The sequence below is a fragment of the Rattus norvegicus genome, chromosome 17, assembly GCF_021556685.1.
Source record: "Rattus norvegicus strain SHRSP/BbbUtx chromosome 17, alternate assembly SHRSP_T2T, whole genome shotgun sequence".
Lineage (NCBI taxonomy): Eukaryota > Metazoa > Chordata > Mammalia > Rodentia > Muridae > Rattus > Rattus norvegicus.
Window position 1 is genome coordinate 86,365,110 of NC_141550.1, and position 17,234 is coordinate 86,382,343.

At 39.2% G+C, this 17,234-nt stretch overlaps 1 protein-coding gene across 2 annotated transcripts in view; it reads left to right on the plus strand.

Annotated features, from left to right (window-relative positions):
- Positions 1 to 16,984, plus strand: part of Plxdc2 (plexin domain containing 2) — a 386,926-nt gene extending 369,942 nt beyond the window's left edge. The window contains exon 14 of one of the 2 annotated variants that reach the window (XM_087591183.1): positions 12,305 to 16,984. In XM_087591183.1, the coding sequence (XP_087447309.1) occupies positions 12,305 to 12,421 (117 nt within the window). In that variant the 3' untranslated portion in view covers positions 12,422 to 16,984. The remainder of the gene's footprint in view (positions 1 to 12,304) is intronic. The other variant, NM_001108422.2, reaches the window with a different exon arrangement.
- The last annotated feature ends 250 nt before the right edge of the window (positions 16,985 to 17,234 follow it).

Consider the following 17,234-nt stretch of genomic DNA (forward strand, 5'->3'; position numbering starts at 1 on the left):
ACGTTCCAGAGGGCCACAAATCTTTATCTTGAAGTGGCACATTTCTTACCACCAAATCTTGCTTTTAAGGTATTTCTTAGTTCAGTCGTTAAGAAAACTCAAGCGAGGAAATGAGACACTGAAATAAATTAGTTCTTGTTTCTATTCTTAGAGAAGGTAAAAAAAAAAATAACATTCAGTTCTCATGAGCTCCTGCAAGGGAGGTAAAACATCAAAGCTAGTAGAAATGCCGTTACACTCTTCTTTAAAAAAAAAAAAAAGCAACATTATTAGGTGGTAGCTGACAGAGCTTTAACAAAACATAAGTAGAGGGGCTGGAGAGATGACTCAGCTGTTTAAAAGCCTTGGCTGCTCTTTCAGGCGTCCTGAGTTCAATTCCCAGGAACCACATGATGGCTCACAGCTCTCTATTATATGATCTGATGCCCTCTCCTGGTGTGTCTGGAGACAAGTACAGTGTACTCATATACATAAAATAAATAAATAATTCGTTAAAAAGCAACAACAAAATCGTAAGCAGAGTATATTATAAAATGTTATTTCATAGAGGACCAGCAAGATGGCCCAATGGGTAAAGGAGCTTGCTGCCAAACCCAAAAACCTGAGATCTATTCCAGGACCTCACATATAGGAGAGACCCAGTCCCCTAAGTTGCCCTCTGATTTCCCCCACACACTGTAAAATAACACTAAGAAGAAGACACTATTCAGATGTCTATGGTTCTAATAGGCTAGAAATTTATTATATACATCACTAGATAATTTGGGACATCATGTAGAGTTCATGGTGATTCCTTTTAAATGCAGTCATCAAAATAAGATTCATTTAATAGCTGCCATCTTTCATTTATTTTGCTGCTTGGTATATGTTCACTTAAATTCCCAAAACTAAAGTGTTTCTAATTTAACGAATTAATTACTACATTTTACTAGTAAGAATTATTAAACATACTGAATAAAATATCTTTTATTTCATTGAGCTTTCTACCACATTCCTTCTTGATTACTATATCCTAACTGATTATTGTAATAATCAGTTAGCCACACCACTTTCCCCATCCAATTTTGTATGCTCTGTGAAGAAGAAAGAAAGAAAGAAAGAAAGAAAGAAAGAAAAAACCAGCCAGCCAGCCAGCCCCAAGTGTGTGTACATAGAAAAAGTGATTACTGTAGTCAAACAATGTATGAAATGTATCATTTTACTAATTATTTTTGTGTGTAATTAGTGCAATTACCATTAAACCTTAAATAGATAAAATGTGTGCTAGCATATTAATTTCATTCAACATTACACAAATTTAAAAATGTCAAAATATTCTGATCATTTCAAAAGATCTATTTTTGTCCTAGTCTGCCTGGGAGACATCGCATGAAATGTTTAAACAGTGTAAGCGCATAGGCTTCATGGTCTAAATTGTTTTTATCAGGCTCTTCCCTAGTTGTGTGACTAAAACATAGACTCGAGTACACAAGTACTTTGGGGTAGAGACCAGCTCTGCTTTTACCATCTCTGTAGTCAAAACTACTGAGAACTAAATCTGCCAGCTCTCTTTCTCTTGATTTAGAAACACATCGGTACTCCAAACAAGAAAGACTTTATAAGAGCAGTTTCTCGAGGAACTTGGCCTGTCTTACCATCGAAGCAAGAAGCACTAACTCACATTTGATTTTACTAGAACATTTACGACCACAGTAGCATTGTCTTGTCTGTTGGCCAAGTCACTGGGTAGTACTGAACCAGCTTGTTTCCAAAACCCACTGCAAATTACTCTTGTTTAGAGTAAATTGCCTGTCCGATAGCAATTTATTACTCAATTAAATGTTTGTGCCCATTAAGAACCCTCAAAAGGCAGTGAGAAGATTCTGTCAGTGACTGTGTCAGGTACTTGCTGAGTTGAATTTGGGTCTTTGTAGAGGATGTGGAATGGTGTTAATTCAAGAGCCCTGTGAATGATAAAAATAGAGTTTAAGTTTTCATTTGCCTGTCTGAAATATATTTTCAATCAATTCTTCTGACTACTCACTGCTTCCTCAGTGAGACCAAGAATTGGTTACAGATAGAGACTGGGAGTCCAAAAGTCATGCGATCTGGAAAATCCCCAGTTCTTAGGTGGCAAAGAAAGGGGCCTCTTGATTAGTAAAACGAGAAAGGACTCTGAAGTAACTTCAAAATATGGACTCCACATAACTGGGGAAATAAATTTTCTAATAAGAGAATTGGAAATATCAGAAGGCAAAGGATTTAGGAAGGAAACTGAGGGGTTAAGTGTAGGTTTGCTTTTAGTTTATGATCAAATCTCAGTTGGATCTTTTCACAGAAACAACAAGAAATGAAGGTAGGACCAGCTGAAATGAGAAGAAATAATAAAATGTGGAAGAATATATCATCATTCTGCCAAAGGAAGGGGAAAAATGAAAAGTTCAGAAGCAGAATAAAGTTCTGATGGGATGTTACAGGAGAAGGGAGGAAGCTAGGCCTGGTGACAGGAGGAACACAAATTTGAGATTGCTTTGAGGGGCTGGGGATTTAGCTCAGTGGTAGAGCGCTTACCTAGGAAGCGCAAGGCCCTGGGTTCGGTCCCCAGCTCCAAAAAAAAAAAAAAAAAAAAAAACTGAGATTGCTTTGAGCTCAGTAAAAGCTGAGGTAAGGGGATGGGGGAAGAAGAGGAGGGGGGAAGGAACCGTGGAGAAAGAGTGAGTGTCTCAAAGGGTGTAAAAGGAGAAAGTGACAGCACCACCTGCTAGCTGACACAAGAATATTGGACAGAAATAACAAGTATGCAAGAGAGAAAGAAATTTCAGATAAGAAGAAAGCATGAATTCTAAGTGAAAGTAGGCTGAGTGGTACAGGATTAGGGGAAAACAGGAAGTGAATTTGGGAACTGAATGGATAATTAGTGGGTGTACTGTGAGAATGCTACAAGCAGGCAATAGTCTAAGCACTGATGTTCTAAGTGAAATTAAACTAACATTCTTTGAGGTTGGACTAAACTGGATAGGTGACCTTTTCTGCACTAGCTGTAGGAGTTTAAAATTCGGAATCCAAAAATGTAATAGATAGGAATTTTTGATCAAGGTACTGAAGCTTTATCTGGAATTACGTGTCAAATGAATGAGTGGGCAACTTGTGAGTTGATTGAAAACGTTCCAGGTCTGACAGAGTGTGAGGTAGAGATTGGGTAAATGGCAGAGACTAATGACAGTCAATCTTGTGCCAAACGATATAGAGCAGTAGGTTTGTGTGACCCTAAGATCCCCAGGTGACTGCTTTGAGGTGACGTTACACGAGGTCAAATAAATTCAAAATGCTCTGGAAGAAACCTTGAGGTAGAAAAGGTTATTAAAGTTACTGAAAGGGACAATCAAATTAGACAAAATGAGGGGCTGACAGTTTAGGAGACTGGGAATATGAATACGCCCCCAATTAGTAGGGGTGGGTGGCCCGTCAGTGGCGAGCTTCACCCCGGCAACTGTTGATATTCCTTCTGTTCATGCAACTGTCTCTATTGAGTCAACTTCAAATGAAAGGCTTTTCCTCGATATGCCGAATATTGTTAGTTAGTGGGTATTTGATCTTATACTCCTTCCATTCTTACCGCTGTGGTTTGGTTAACATTTCTTTAAGCTTTACATGCCAATGAATGACTTTCCCTAAACAGAGTCTGTATGCTCTTAGCTTAGCAGTGTGTTTCAAATGGCTGTGTGAAAATGGTAACTTCATTGGCTGACTGAATGCATTCTTTGATGGTCGTTATCACCATGCCTTGTTAGGGCATCAAAGAGTCTAGTAGTGAATGAGAGAGTCATGAACATCACATTTCATTCAAGATTACAAAAGATGTCTTATAGAGTAAACATTCTGCAGATTAACAACAGCATTCATTATGAGTCTCCTTGTCTGTATCATTTTGTTTTTCTTGTAGACTAAGGCTTGGGCCCAGGTACAAGTAATAAGAGGAAGCTTTGTCTGTTTATAGGGGGTGCATTTCTGGGTAATATTTAAAATAAGATTAACTTTTTGATGGCATTACATGCCAGAAATTCTAAACTATAGTAGGGAAAACTATTTTTTGCTGGAAAAAAATTATCAAGTTAATTGCTAAAGTGTAGAGCCTGCTACCCTGGGGTTTTCCTAACCCAGTGTCGATAGGAACATCAGCTTAGCATAGTTTCATTGTTTGCCCATGAGTAAGTGAATTGCTTTACAGCTGCTTATCCTGGAATACCCAGTTGTATATTTGGTCCCTAACTTTGTGACAAGCATCCATTTAGAAAGTGAGTTTGGAGTACTTAGGATCCTTGGTACTTGTTTTAAGTACAGAGTTATCTTTAGCCCATGAGATTGTACTCTGTACATTTGCATGGGATTTCTAGACTTGAAATGAAACCTGTTGGCCTCACAATTGTGTATATGAAAATACAGGTCTCACAGCATTTGATTTAATTGTTTTACAACAGTCACCCTCTGAGTTTGGTGGAGCTCACTTACTCGGCAATGCCCTTTCGTACCTGCAACATCAGGAATATGCATCACAAGATGCACATTTAGTTCTCTGAGTTCTTATTTTATGTGACAATTTTTTTCTTGTTTGACTCAATTGTCAATTTGACACGTGCTGCCTAGAGTCCTCTGAGGAAAACCTATACTGAGGAACTGCATAAATCAGATTGACATATATCTCTTGATTATTCATTCATAGAGGAGGGACCATCCCACTGGAGGTGGCACCATCCATAAGCAGGTAGTCCTGCACTCTGTAAGGGAGCTGACTAGGCACAGACTTATGAGCAGCATTTCTCTCTGGCTTCTCCCTCAAGTTTCTACCTTGAGTTCCTGCTCTGACCCCTCTCAGGGATGCACCTTCTATCTCCTAAGCCACTTTTTGTTGAAGTGTTTTATTACAGCAACAGAAAAGAACCTAGAAAAATACCTTTTTTAGAGTTTAGCAGCTCTTGTCACTTGGGCCTTACGATATCTAGAGAGAACAGGAAAAATAGGCTCTGTAAGATACATCCACAGACACTACCACAGTGTTTCCAGAGTACATCAGGAAAGACTGAGAAAACACCAGAAATATCTGAAATAGCACAGCAGGGTAAGAAGGGACAGCTGATTTGCACATGGGCGTCTGGACCATTTTCGTAGGCATAAACAGAAATGGAGGGTTTGTATGAGTAAAGATGATAAATTAAGTGGCACTCCTGATTGAGGGAATTCCCCAGACAGTTTCAGAGAGGGGATGATAGATATGGATGAGGAACAGTAAGAAGATAGTGGGAAGTGCTCAGGCTCACTGATCACTGGCTCTCTGGGGAACATTTATCAAATGTGTTTGCCTGAGCCCAGCTTGTGAGCATGTAAGTGAGGTCATCAGGGCCTTTCAGTATCAGTTATGTTTTGACTTTCACCTCTCAAAGTGATTTTAATTTCAGTCTGCTTGGAAACCACTTCACAGTGAAAGAAAATAAGACGTTAAGTGCCTGAGATGTAGGAGTTGAAAGCATTCCTCCACACACTGAATGTCTGGACTTGGAATGAGCTGACTTAGCAATTAGGAGCACTCACTGCTTTCGCAAAGGGACTAGGGTTGGTCTCAACACCCATGCCGGGCAGATCACAGCTCCCTGGAACTTCAGCTTCTCAGGGGATATGGTACTCTCTTTTGGTCTCTGAAGAGAACAAACACACACACAGACACACACACACACACACACACACACACACACACACACACACAGAGAAAGAGAGAGAGAGAGACAGACAGACAGAGACAGAAAGAGAGACAGAGACAGACAGAGACAGAGAAACAGGAGATGGATTACAAATAAAAAATAACTATGAATTGAAAAGAGTTAATTTAGTAGCCAGTGGGAACTCATTTTCTTTATACTTTCAATACATTAGCTTTGGAGAAAAAAGATCATACTGCATGATTTTGCACTGTTAATGAATTTTTTTAGACACTCTCATTTTTATCTGCGCTGGTGATACTTATTGCTAATATTTCTAGATCATCTAGAGGACAGTTCTAGAAGACAACTTCCAAATGATGAAAAACTAAAGGAAGAAAAGCAGAAAATATATAAAACATTGGGCAATCAAGTCACATAGGTATTGATCTATTGCTCACAATTCATGGCCATTTCTAGTAAATTACTGTAAGATACTCCTTTTTTTTTTAAGGAAAGAAAAATCTATAACTCATGAGGCAGAGACACTGCCTCAAACAGAAGTCTTGTATTTTAACTAGATGGCAAGTTTCACTGGCTGGAACTCAGGGCCAGTATTTTTAAACAGCTGGGTGGCCAAATAAAATACAGGACACTTAAACATATTTGAATTCCAAACAAAAGTGAGTCATATTTTGTTTAAGTTTTTGGGATTAAACATAGTTTGAAAGGTGACTTGTTTATCTGAAATTCAAAGTTAACTGGTGTATTTTATAATTGTTATGTCTTCAAACTTCAGCCTGGTAACTTGCTAAGCCAAGAAATACTCAATACAGAATAAGGGAAATAGTGAATGGCTATGTTTCAAGGTATGAAAAACAAAAATATACCCTTCCTTTTCCCAGTCAACGTTTATCAAAGGGAAATGTTAAAGAGCCAACTTGGAAGCCCAAAAAAATGTGTGTTTAGATCCCTGGTCAGTCTGTGTGCCGAGTGCACAAGGTTAAAGGTTATATTCGTTCCCTCGTCTGCGATGCTGTTCTTGTTCTAAGGTACCATCCAGAATCCTCACCCGTGATCTTAGGGGGTGCCTCATTGTGCAGCAACCACAGTACCAGATGATTAGGAATGCAGAGTCCTAGGCCTCTCACACCTGCACACGGGCTCCTTTGAGTTTAGTAGGCACAGAAGGAGGCATGAAGACTTAAAATCAAAGCTTGCAGACGTGCTTAATGAAAGAAATCATACAGTTTTTTTTTTCATTTAAGAAAAGAAGGAAATCGGCTGTTGGCTCCTCAGAGACCAGTGAGTACCTGGTGAGGTTGTACTACTGAAAAGAGACTGTGATCTTAAGAGAATATACAGCATCTGTTTCCATCAGTTGCTCGGTGTGGCTTCTCCGATGACAGTTATGCTAGGTTCCTGTCTGTGAGTATAGCAGAATATTATTAAGAGTGTCAAGGGTGGGCCCCCTGTCATGACATGGGACTCCAGCTGGACCAGTCATTTGGTTCAATATTCCAACGATTTCTCTCCATCTTTACCCCTGCACATCTTGTAGGCAGGACAAACAGTGAGTAGAAGGTTTCGTGGTACATGCATGGGACTGACCTAGACACTCTGCACATATGTAATTGATTAATTATGCTGTGGTGCAGCTTGGTCTTCATGTGGGACTCCTAACAGCAGGATCAGGGGCCATCTCTGACCCTGTTGCCTGCCTTTGGGACCCTTTCCCCCTACTGGACTGCCTGATCTAACATCAATAAAAAAAGCTCCAGACTTACTGCAACTTGATATGTTAAGGCTGGTTGATATCCATGGGAGATCTCCTTTTCTCTACAGAGAGAGGGAAGAGGAGTGGATAAGGGTAGTGAAGTGTGGAAAGGACTGGAAAAAGAGTGCAGGGGAAGACTTCGATCAGGATGCAAAGTTTATTAATTAATTAAAAGCATTGAAAGATTTTAAGAGAAGAGTAAGTTGAAACCTCTCTGTTCTTCAGTTTCTTTCATTTTTCAGATGAGGAAACATAACAAGGACCCACTTCCTTTCCCTAAGCCTTGTGTTAGGGAGTGACCCCAACCACTTTCCACTTCTGCTCACAGTGGAAAGCAATACGAAATAGCAAGGCCTCAACTTTGTGCTTATCAAGGACCACTGTGCATACAGGCATCTTTTTTCTGGGCCAGGACTTTCACATTTACTCTTTTCTTTAACCTCAGTGCTGATTATTTCCTTTCCAAGGCTATTTAAGCCCTGAGAGTCCTGTCTGTGTCCTCTGTGCACCTGAGAGGTCTCCAGGCACAGTTTTGTGCACACTGCTAGCTGAGAGTACCCCACAGGTTTGTTTGTGGATATTTCAACTAATTATCTCGCCATGGACCATTGAGACAGATTTGGAAGACTGTCAAATTAATAGTACTGAAGGAGTAATTAAGGAGAATTCTGCCTACCTGACTTACTCCAGTGCCCACAAATCACTGTGAACACTTTCTTCTGAATGTAATTAATCACATAAATTCTCGGAAACAAAATGAAAGGTCACCCACACTTTGTACCCCATGGTGTCTGAGGGCATGATACCCTGGTTGTCTGTAATAGATTTATACTACATTCTGGTTTGAATGTGGGGGTTCCAACATGCATTCTGCTTTACCAGCAAGTGAGCCTGTAGTATCTGCCAGATCCCATAACACTTTGAAATGGCTGTTCTTAAGACAATCAATTTGGCAATGTCTGGGTCTCCGAGAAGTACAAAGGATCTCTTCTCTATGTGGCTGATTCTCTCATCAGACATGTGAGTTCACCGGGGGGAACAAATCAATGCCCAGACTTCCAGTCCCCTCTGTGCACTCCCACCTCAGTCCGCTAGGTAGATGTTCTGCATTGCAGCAGCAACACTAAGGACTTTACTATGAGATCATACACTTGTGCAGTTAAAGCCATAGTTAACTATTATCTGCCTCTAAGCAGATAGTGACACAGCTGCAGACAGGTACAGAAAAGAACTCTTGTGAAGCCTGATGAAAGTAATCTTATATATTTAGGATTTTTATAATAAACCAAGACAGGAGGAACAATAATTCAATAATCACAACACAGAGGTATAAATCAATAAGGAAGAATAAAGATGATAGATTCTTGCAGGAGACATGAAATACAAGTCAAAGATAGGAAAGAAGGATCCAAAGACATCACATGACTTATTCGCCATAATGTGATTTCGGAATGGCATTGCCTATGTCTTCGTGAAGTCTTATAAAGGACAGCAGATTTTTGTCCATTTGAGTTATGAGATAGAGGTATCAAGGGAACTATGAAAGAACAGAATAATTTTTTAAATAGAATTAATTTCTTCCATTTTAAATATAGATCGATTTTGTTCATATATATCCCACGCATGCTAGAAATGACAGCATAAGATTTTTATCATTTCATTCATGAAGCAAAAATTTTTAGGGTGTGGAGTCTTCCATTTGTGGAATTCTGTCAGTGCTACAAATATATTTCAAAAATTCAGGTTTTCAGCCTGTAGTATTTAACTTATATGTCTTCTAACATATTCCAACATATTACTATGAGAAATGCCATATCCTTTATAAGATTTAGTTTTGCACAAATGAACAATATCTCGGATAGTTTTTCGTCGTGCTTTATCTATTTCAGTCATCCTTACTAATGAGATGTAGGAGGGTGGTGAGCAACTAGATAAGCAAATCATGTGTGACAAGGGACCTTAAGGGATTCCAGATCGTCATTAAGTCTTTCTGACTTTGTGCCTAACAGTGATAAGTCAAGGAAGTACTCTCTCCAGATATGTTTTAAATTTTTCCAAAAATAAACTGGGGAGGATCCCTGAGCAAGCACGCTGTCCCACATGTGCACAGCCCCCGGGGAGGATCCCTGAGCGAGCATGCTGGCCCAGCATATGCACAGCCCAATTCATTCTCAGGCACTAGTAAATAAAATCAAATTACTGACTTCCAAAAAGATGACCTCACATGTAGCACATGTGCAGTTTGGTCTTCGTGTGGCTTCCCCAACAACTGGAGCAGTGGTTGTCCCTGATTCTGTAGATCCTGTTCCCTAAACTGGGCTACCTTTCCTGGCCTCAGTGGGAAAAGATGTGCCTAGTTCTGCAGGAACTTGATGTGCTTGTGTGGGTTGGTACCCAAGGGGCATCCCTCTTCTCAGAGCAGAAAGGGAAGGGGAAAGCAGGATGTGCTGTGTGAGGCAGGGGCTTTTGTTGGGAGTTGTGATCAGGATGTAGATAGATAGATAGATAGATAGATAGATAGATAGATAGATAGATAGATAGATAGATAGATAGATAGATAGATAGATAGAAAAAAGAGTAAGGTAAAAGTAAAGTCATTTCAGAACTGTTGGCTGAGATATGTTTAAACTATTGAATTTTAAGAAGTAATTTCAGGGCTGGAGAGATGGCTCAGCCGTTAAAGGCTAGGCTCACAACCAAAAATATAAGAAGTAATTTCAACCACAGGCAAAATTGACTTTGTGAGGAGATCGATTTCATGTTAATCTTTGCTGCTTCTTCCTAGTTTTGCTAGTTTATAGAAAATGCAAATGAATATAAGGCAAAAACCATACTTAGGACCCTGTACTACTAGTATGCAGCTTTCATGAGGGTCACCCTCAGCAGGCTTGTCACCTGTACATCTTGAGGTACAGGAATTATTTTGTCTGGTGACCCTTGACAGCTGGACACAGGGACCGTTAAGCTCTTCTCCCTTTTACAAAAATAGAAATGAAGGAAAGAATTAACAATGCCGTTTGTCTGGGGAAGACATGGCTTTAGAGAAGCCCAATTCTGAAGCTATGGAGAACTATAAGTAGTAAACCACAAGGCTTATAGCCTTTTCCCTAAAGTATATAGTAGCCATGAGTTACAGTACCCATGTCCAGAGAGAGACTCGGTATATGCCTGTCAAAGGTAATCTTCAGGCCCACTGCAGGTGCTGTTCCCGTGGTATGTTTAATGTCTTCTTCGGGGTAGCAAGGAATATCCAGCGTCACTTACCTCATGAGCTTTAATCAGCTAATAAATGTCAGACTTTCTGACCACATGGTGTTGTGGTGGCAGTGTATAATATTATTAATAATCAGAATATAATTACCTCAACTGGCACTTTTCCAGAACATAAAACTAATACTCATTCCTGCTTGATGTGAAATACTTTCCTCACAGCCATTAATCATTGACGTTGGCGTGTCATTAGCAAATCTAGCAAGAGCAAGATACCAAGTGTCGCTCTGTGAACACTGATATTTAACCTCTTTTGCATTAAAAGTCTTTACATAGGAATAAGATTCCCTCAATATTTATTGCCTTATGTACGCCAAAATTGCAGGCACTTTGATAAATGGGGTAATCACTTCTAATGTCACTGTGGCTATGAAATGCATTTTAGTGTCTTCTCTAGCTGTAGATTAATAATTCATTTCAGCACATCTATTTCAAAATCACTGTGGGTTTACTTGAAAGACGGAGCACTGGAGAGAAAGGCTCCTCTTGTCAATACAAATAGCCCATGTTTTAGAATTAGTGTCTACCATTCAATATTATCTTGATAGGCTTACGTTTGCTCACAACCTTTGGTGATGGGTCCCATTTTTAAGATTTGACACCTTTAATGTTTGAACATAAAAGTCATAAATAGAAGTGCTGAGTTTAATAAATGATTTCTCAAGTCTGAGAGAGATTCCCTCTGTCTTATCTGCTAGGAAATCTAACAGCTAATTGAAACCAACTCATAGGAATAGTTAGAGAGTTTTATGGCTGTACTTTTTTAATGAATTAATGACAAGGGAAATGATATTGACATTGACTTGTAAAAAGAAGATTCTACATCTAACATCTGGGTTACATGTGGAATTTGAACCTTTAATCCCAGCACTCCAAAGACACAGGTAGCCATTTCACAAGTTCCAGGCCATTGCGAGATACATAGAAGATTCTGATCACCAAAACGAAACAAACAAACTAAAATCAGGCTTGATTCCCAGAACGTATCAGGTAACTCACACCTTCCTCTAACTCTGCTTTCGGGACATCAGGAAGACTCTTCTGGCCTCTGTGGTCACCTGCATTTATGTGCACAAGCTCATGTGGGCACATATGTATATTCAGAAATAAGTAAGTAAATATTAAAATCATAGTTCATCTTGTTGTCTGTGGCAGACATAAATGGTTATAAAGCTCTCATTAAACCTTGCCTTTCAGAAACTTACAACAGGCTGCTATCTCATAGGCATCAGAAGAACCAAATGGAGGCTCAAGACTCAGAGACCTTATAGAGGTGGCGTACCAATTCCAGTGGGGTTTATTGCTGTAGATCACTTATTGGATGCATTAAGAAGCTAAGCTAGGATAGTAAAGAAAATATTCTAACTTACATGTAACAGGCTGGGCTCGAGCTTCGGATCCTCCTGCCTACCCCTCCCTGAAGCTAAAATCACAGGAATGCACCACCTATGCTTGCCATACATGATGCTGGCAATTAAAACTTGGACTTTGAGTACAGCAAGCATTCTGCCAACAGACCCTGGTAAATATATATCTCTTGATAAGTGCTGACTGAGATACTCATTGTTGCTGTATTTTCCTGGTTTAGAGACGCCCAAGCAGATGGCCAGCAATGAAGTTTCGAAGAGGATCGGGACATCCTGCCTATGCGGAAGTTGAACCAGTTGGAGAGAAAGAAGGTTTTATTGTATCAGAGCAGTGCTAAGATTTTAGGACAGAGCAGCACCAGTACTGGCTTACAGGTGTTAAGACTAAAATTTTGCTTATGCGTTTAAGAAAACAGACACACACCCACCACCACACATAAAGGAGCCCTAAACTGCTGTAGACAGAAGGGCGACGAGATTTCTGGACAAGCCCAGCCCAGGAACGTTGAAAGGAAAACTCAGACTTGTACAAGACACCATGTACACTGAATAAAGAATTCCCTAGCGGAATGACATTCATGGTTCACAAGGAACATCTCCTGTGGACTTGCCAGGAGTGTGACGAGATGACGATGCTTTTGGTTTAGGTGCAGGGTTGCAAAGGGATCAAGGAAAAAAATATGATAATAAATAAAGCTTTAGTTCACAAGGGATCTACACCTTTGGTTCAAATGTTCTTCTCTGACGTCTCAAAGATAATCACGTTCCAAAGCCTGAACGCTTTCACTGCAAAGAGCAATGGTGAATTTTCAAGATCACAGGGAACAGTAGCTCGCACAAGAGCAAAACCGAACATGAAAGGAGGTTTTTCTATCTTTTCCAAACAGACTATCGGCAAAAGGATTTTATGTTGCGCTTTAGATGCCATTGTCCAGACAAGTTCATTACTTTGCAGGACGAATTGTTCATCTGTTCAGAAGTTCAAACTATGCCTGCCTCTTCCTTGGTAATGAATAACCTTCCTGTGAGCTGTGACACAATTTCCAAATGTTAAGCTAAGGACTAGAGAGGAGGGAGTAGCCAGTGAGGTTTTCCATTCTCTCACTGCAGAGTAAAATGAAATTTGCTTCCTAAGGTGCTGCTTCTCTCCCACCTGGAGTCCCATGGAGCCTCATTTGCTCTTGGCTAATGAAAACAGACAGAAATCAGAGGAAGATTTGTGAGAGCATTTTTTTGAGACAAATATCTTAAGAAATGTTTTTTTTAAAAAATATCACTATGTCTGTATGAAAAACCCATTTCATTGTCAATCCCTGTATAAGAAGCCATTCAAGTCATCATATCCCTGGTGATAGAAAGAAAAAAAAAGAATGAAATAACCCTGCTGAATCACACAGTAATTTTCTTTAAAGCACATAGTAGTTACATAAATATATATATAAATATATTTTTGTTTATAACTAACACAAGGCAGGCTCTTGTGGCTCTATAGAGTGTATTTTGTCATCAAGACAAAAGAAATGCAAGATGCATCACTGGTCCCTTCCATAACATTGTAAGATACTCCTCACTATTTTTATGTGACTTCCAGAAGTGGGTCAGTTGGCCACAGCATGTATCATTTTACCGCTTCTTACATCCCCTGTACCATGTACACCAACCCCTCCCTCCTTGACTCCAAGAAGCAGTTGTAAATGTCCCTCGAGTAGAGTGTTCATTTGTACCCTGATTGCAAGCCGAATACTTTGGGAAATTCCCCTAAAGTACAGAAAGGAAAGGTCACCAGACAAGGAGGTAAGCGGTTAATGGAAACCATATCCCTAAACATGAGTTCACATGGCTCGCCCTGTAAAACATTCGCATTCTCTGCCAAGGAAAGTCCGGGTTCTTACAAGGTACAGCATTCACCGTTTGCAGATTCAGGTTTCACAAAACCAAGATCCTTACCAGTCGCACCTCACTGACAGTTTACAGTCTGTGTACAATGTCTACACTGGACAGCGGAGTGTCACGTGTCATCTGCCATAAACAAGGTTCTTTTCTGTCGCATGTATTTTGCCTACACTTTGTTCTTGCAGATACTTCCAAGTATTTGACGATGGCAACTTGTCCCTGACCTTAGTTTGAAATGTCAGAAAAGAACAATGGAAGAGCAACCTGGTTGCAGGATGTGATGACAATCTGTGCCGCAGCTATTTTCGTGCCGTATGCAGTATCTCGGTTTATTCTTGTCAGTACAGTTTTGGTGAGAGAGCAATAACCAAATGACTTGCCAATATAATTGGTGCAACTGGTATTCTACAGACACATATGCTACACGTGGACAACTTCCTTTTAGGGCAAGACAAGGATGCTTTCACGAGCTTTGGCAGTAATCATGGCTTCCAAGAGCAAGGGATTAGCAGCAGCCTAGATCTCTTAGCATATTTATATTTCACTCCTTGCATAATTCCTTTAAACAGTAACGTTAACCTTATATTCTTCAAAGCCCATCCTCTAGTTTAGACTTAATCGATAGTTTTGGTAAATGAATGCACAAGACAAGACCCTCTAAATCGTTTAGCATACCAAAGCACTCAGTAACAAGAGAAAGGCAATTGGAAGCAAAATGATGCAAAGTTGTGTGGAAATGTTCAAAAATAATTGAGAGAGAATAAGAAGTTCTGCTTTGCATGAATCCACAAGAAGTAAGAAGAAATATTGGGAGAGTCTCTTCCTGCTATAAAATTCTAGTTCTGTTTGTGCTTCTGGTTTGTTCTCAATTCCTGTTTTCTTCAGATGAAGGGTATAGAGGGTTTCCAAAAACTTCAAAAAGGAGTCCAGTGGAACGGACTTTGTTTGAATTATGCATTACAAAGGGTAGACACATGCACCTTAGTCAATATTCTGTGAGAATGAAGGAAGATTGCCAATGGTGTTTTTATAAGACGACCAACAATGTAATGCATACAACCTTAGAGGAAATCAGAGAAACGGTTTTACAAAGGAACTCATGAGTGTTGCCTTAATTATTTGTAAGAATAGTAATCAGTGATCAGACTTACCAGTCCACCAACAAGATGTTACAGGCCACTTATTGGCATGTTTGTGAATGGTTGAGACCTTGTGGGACATTAACAAATAGAAAGAGAATGGTTAAAGACAAAGGACAACTGAGCACAAATGTTTTTATGGCAAGGTTTATAGGGTATTTAGTAGATTCTCAAATCTAGAGTAGTGCTGTCTACACTACTGACCAGTTATGAGTATTGATCTATAAATTAAATACAATTTACATTCAGCTGCCTGGTCACATTTTGAATGACCCATAGACACACATGACTCATGGCTGCCATTGTGGGGTACACACAATCCTTCTATCATTGCAGAAAGTTTTAATGTAAGATACTATAATGTTTCAATTGAACTGTTTGCTTTTGAAGGAAATAGTGGAGGAAGGAGGGATGGGAGGAAGGAAGGAAGAAAGGAAGGAAGGAAGGGAGGAAGAAAGGAAAGAAGGAAGGAAGGAAAGAAGGATGGACAGAAGGGTATTTGATAGCTCTTAGATATATTGTAACAATTATTTTCTTGTAACCTAAGAGAATCCTCATAAAGAAATGATGAGAATACCAGTTGACATGGCTTTGTGTCTCCATAGTGTTTCCTTGAGAAAAACCACTTCAATTTTCATGAGTCTCAATCTTCTCATTGGAAGAAAAATTAAATATATTTTCCTGTCTTTTGCAAGATTGTCTTACAAACTGACTAATACAGATGTAAATACTGTTGAAACCTTACAGCAAAGTGATCTGTAAAGCACATCTGTATGGCAAGCACCAAATTGCACACAAGGGAAGAAGAATTCATCAATCCAAAAGGCAACTGGACAATCAAGGCAGTACATTCTTGAGAAAATGTCAAAGCGCATATCAAAACCGCTTGAGTTTCTTTTTGTCCATTTTTTTTCTGCTACTTTCTCTTATTTGACAAATGTCCTTCATCTACCCCATTTGCCTCGACTCTTTCTTATTTGGAGTCACTGTGTGCCTCTGGTTTGTTCTACTCAGGAATCTCAGCGTCTTAGCAGGGGTTCTTTTGAAAGCAAAATAAACGACACTCAAACATTAGTTATCTCAGATTTATTTTATTTCTATTAAAAAAGTAAGGAGCTATAACATTGCTATATAAATGTGGGGAAAACTTACTTTTGATGTAAATTCTACAAATGACAGACTTTATAACAGAAATAAAATTACCTTAAAGTATGCTCGTGTCCAGATAATACATAGTGTGAGAAGGCATATACTCTGTTCTTTTTACTGATGTGAAAACCAAGGCTTAGATAGATTCACTGATTCTCACTGGTACCAAAAGTGGGTTTTGATTAAACCTCTCAATTGCTTTTTCTTGTTTGATTACTATGGCTGACATTCCTCTGTAAGTGATTAAAGCAACCAAGCATCTGGAAGTCATAATCCATGAAAAAATTAATTTCACCTGCTATAAGGATGATCTCTCTATACTATAGTATGAGACGTTGCAACAATTATAGTCTTCTATGCTGTTACTTTCTTAAGAATGCTTTTGTTCTATTTCAAATTCTATCTCTGGTAGGGTCCTTATATGTCCTCTTTCTCACTTCCTAAGCTGTGGTCATCAGGTTAGCAGTGCTATTTATCTTTGTCATTTGAATGACTTTCTGCCTTTGTTTCATTTCTATTCAATTGTATTTGAATACTAATACTGTTGATTGAAGAATTTCTGCCACATAGATAATTACAGTTTTTACTTGTCCATGGAAACTATTCGGGAACTTGTGTTCTAAGAAGGTCTTATGGGAAAATGTTGTGAGATCAGGGGTGTTACCTATGATATACTCATATCATTGTGTTTTTATAAAGCACTTTACATTTTACAGAGTACATTGATTCATGCTTTTACTTGTTCTTTCATTGAACGACCTAATTAATTTTCATATATATTAACCACCTACTGAAAGTTACTCTGCAGATCTTGTGGTACAAGAAAACAAATTATGTGGTGTTTCAGTGTGTGTGTGTGTGTGTGTGTGTGTGTGTGTGTGTGTGTGTGTGTGTGTAAACTGTTCAGGGTACAAGAGAAATGGCTTAGTGGCTAAGAATAATTGCTATTTTTTTTCAGAAGACCAGAGTT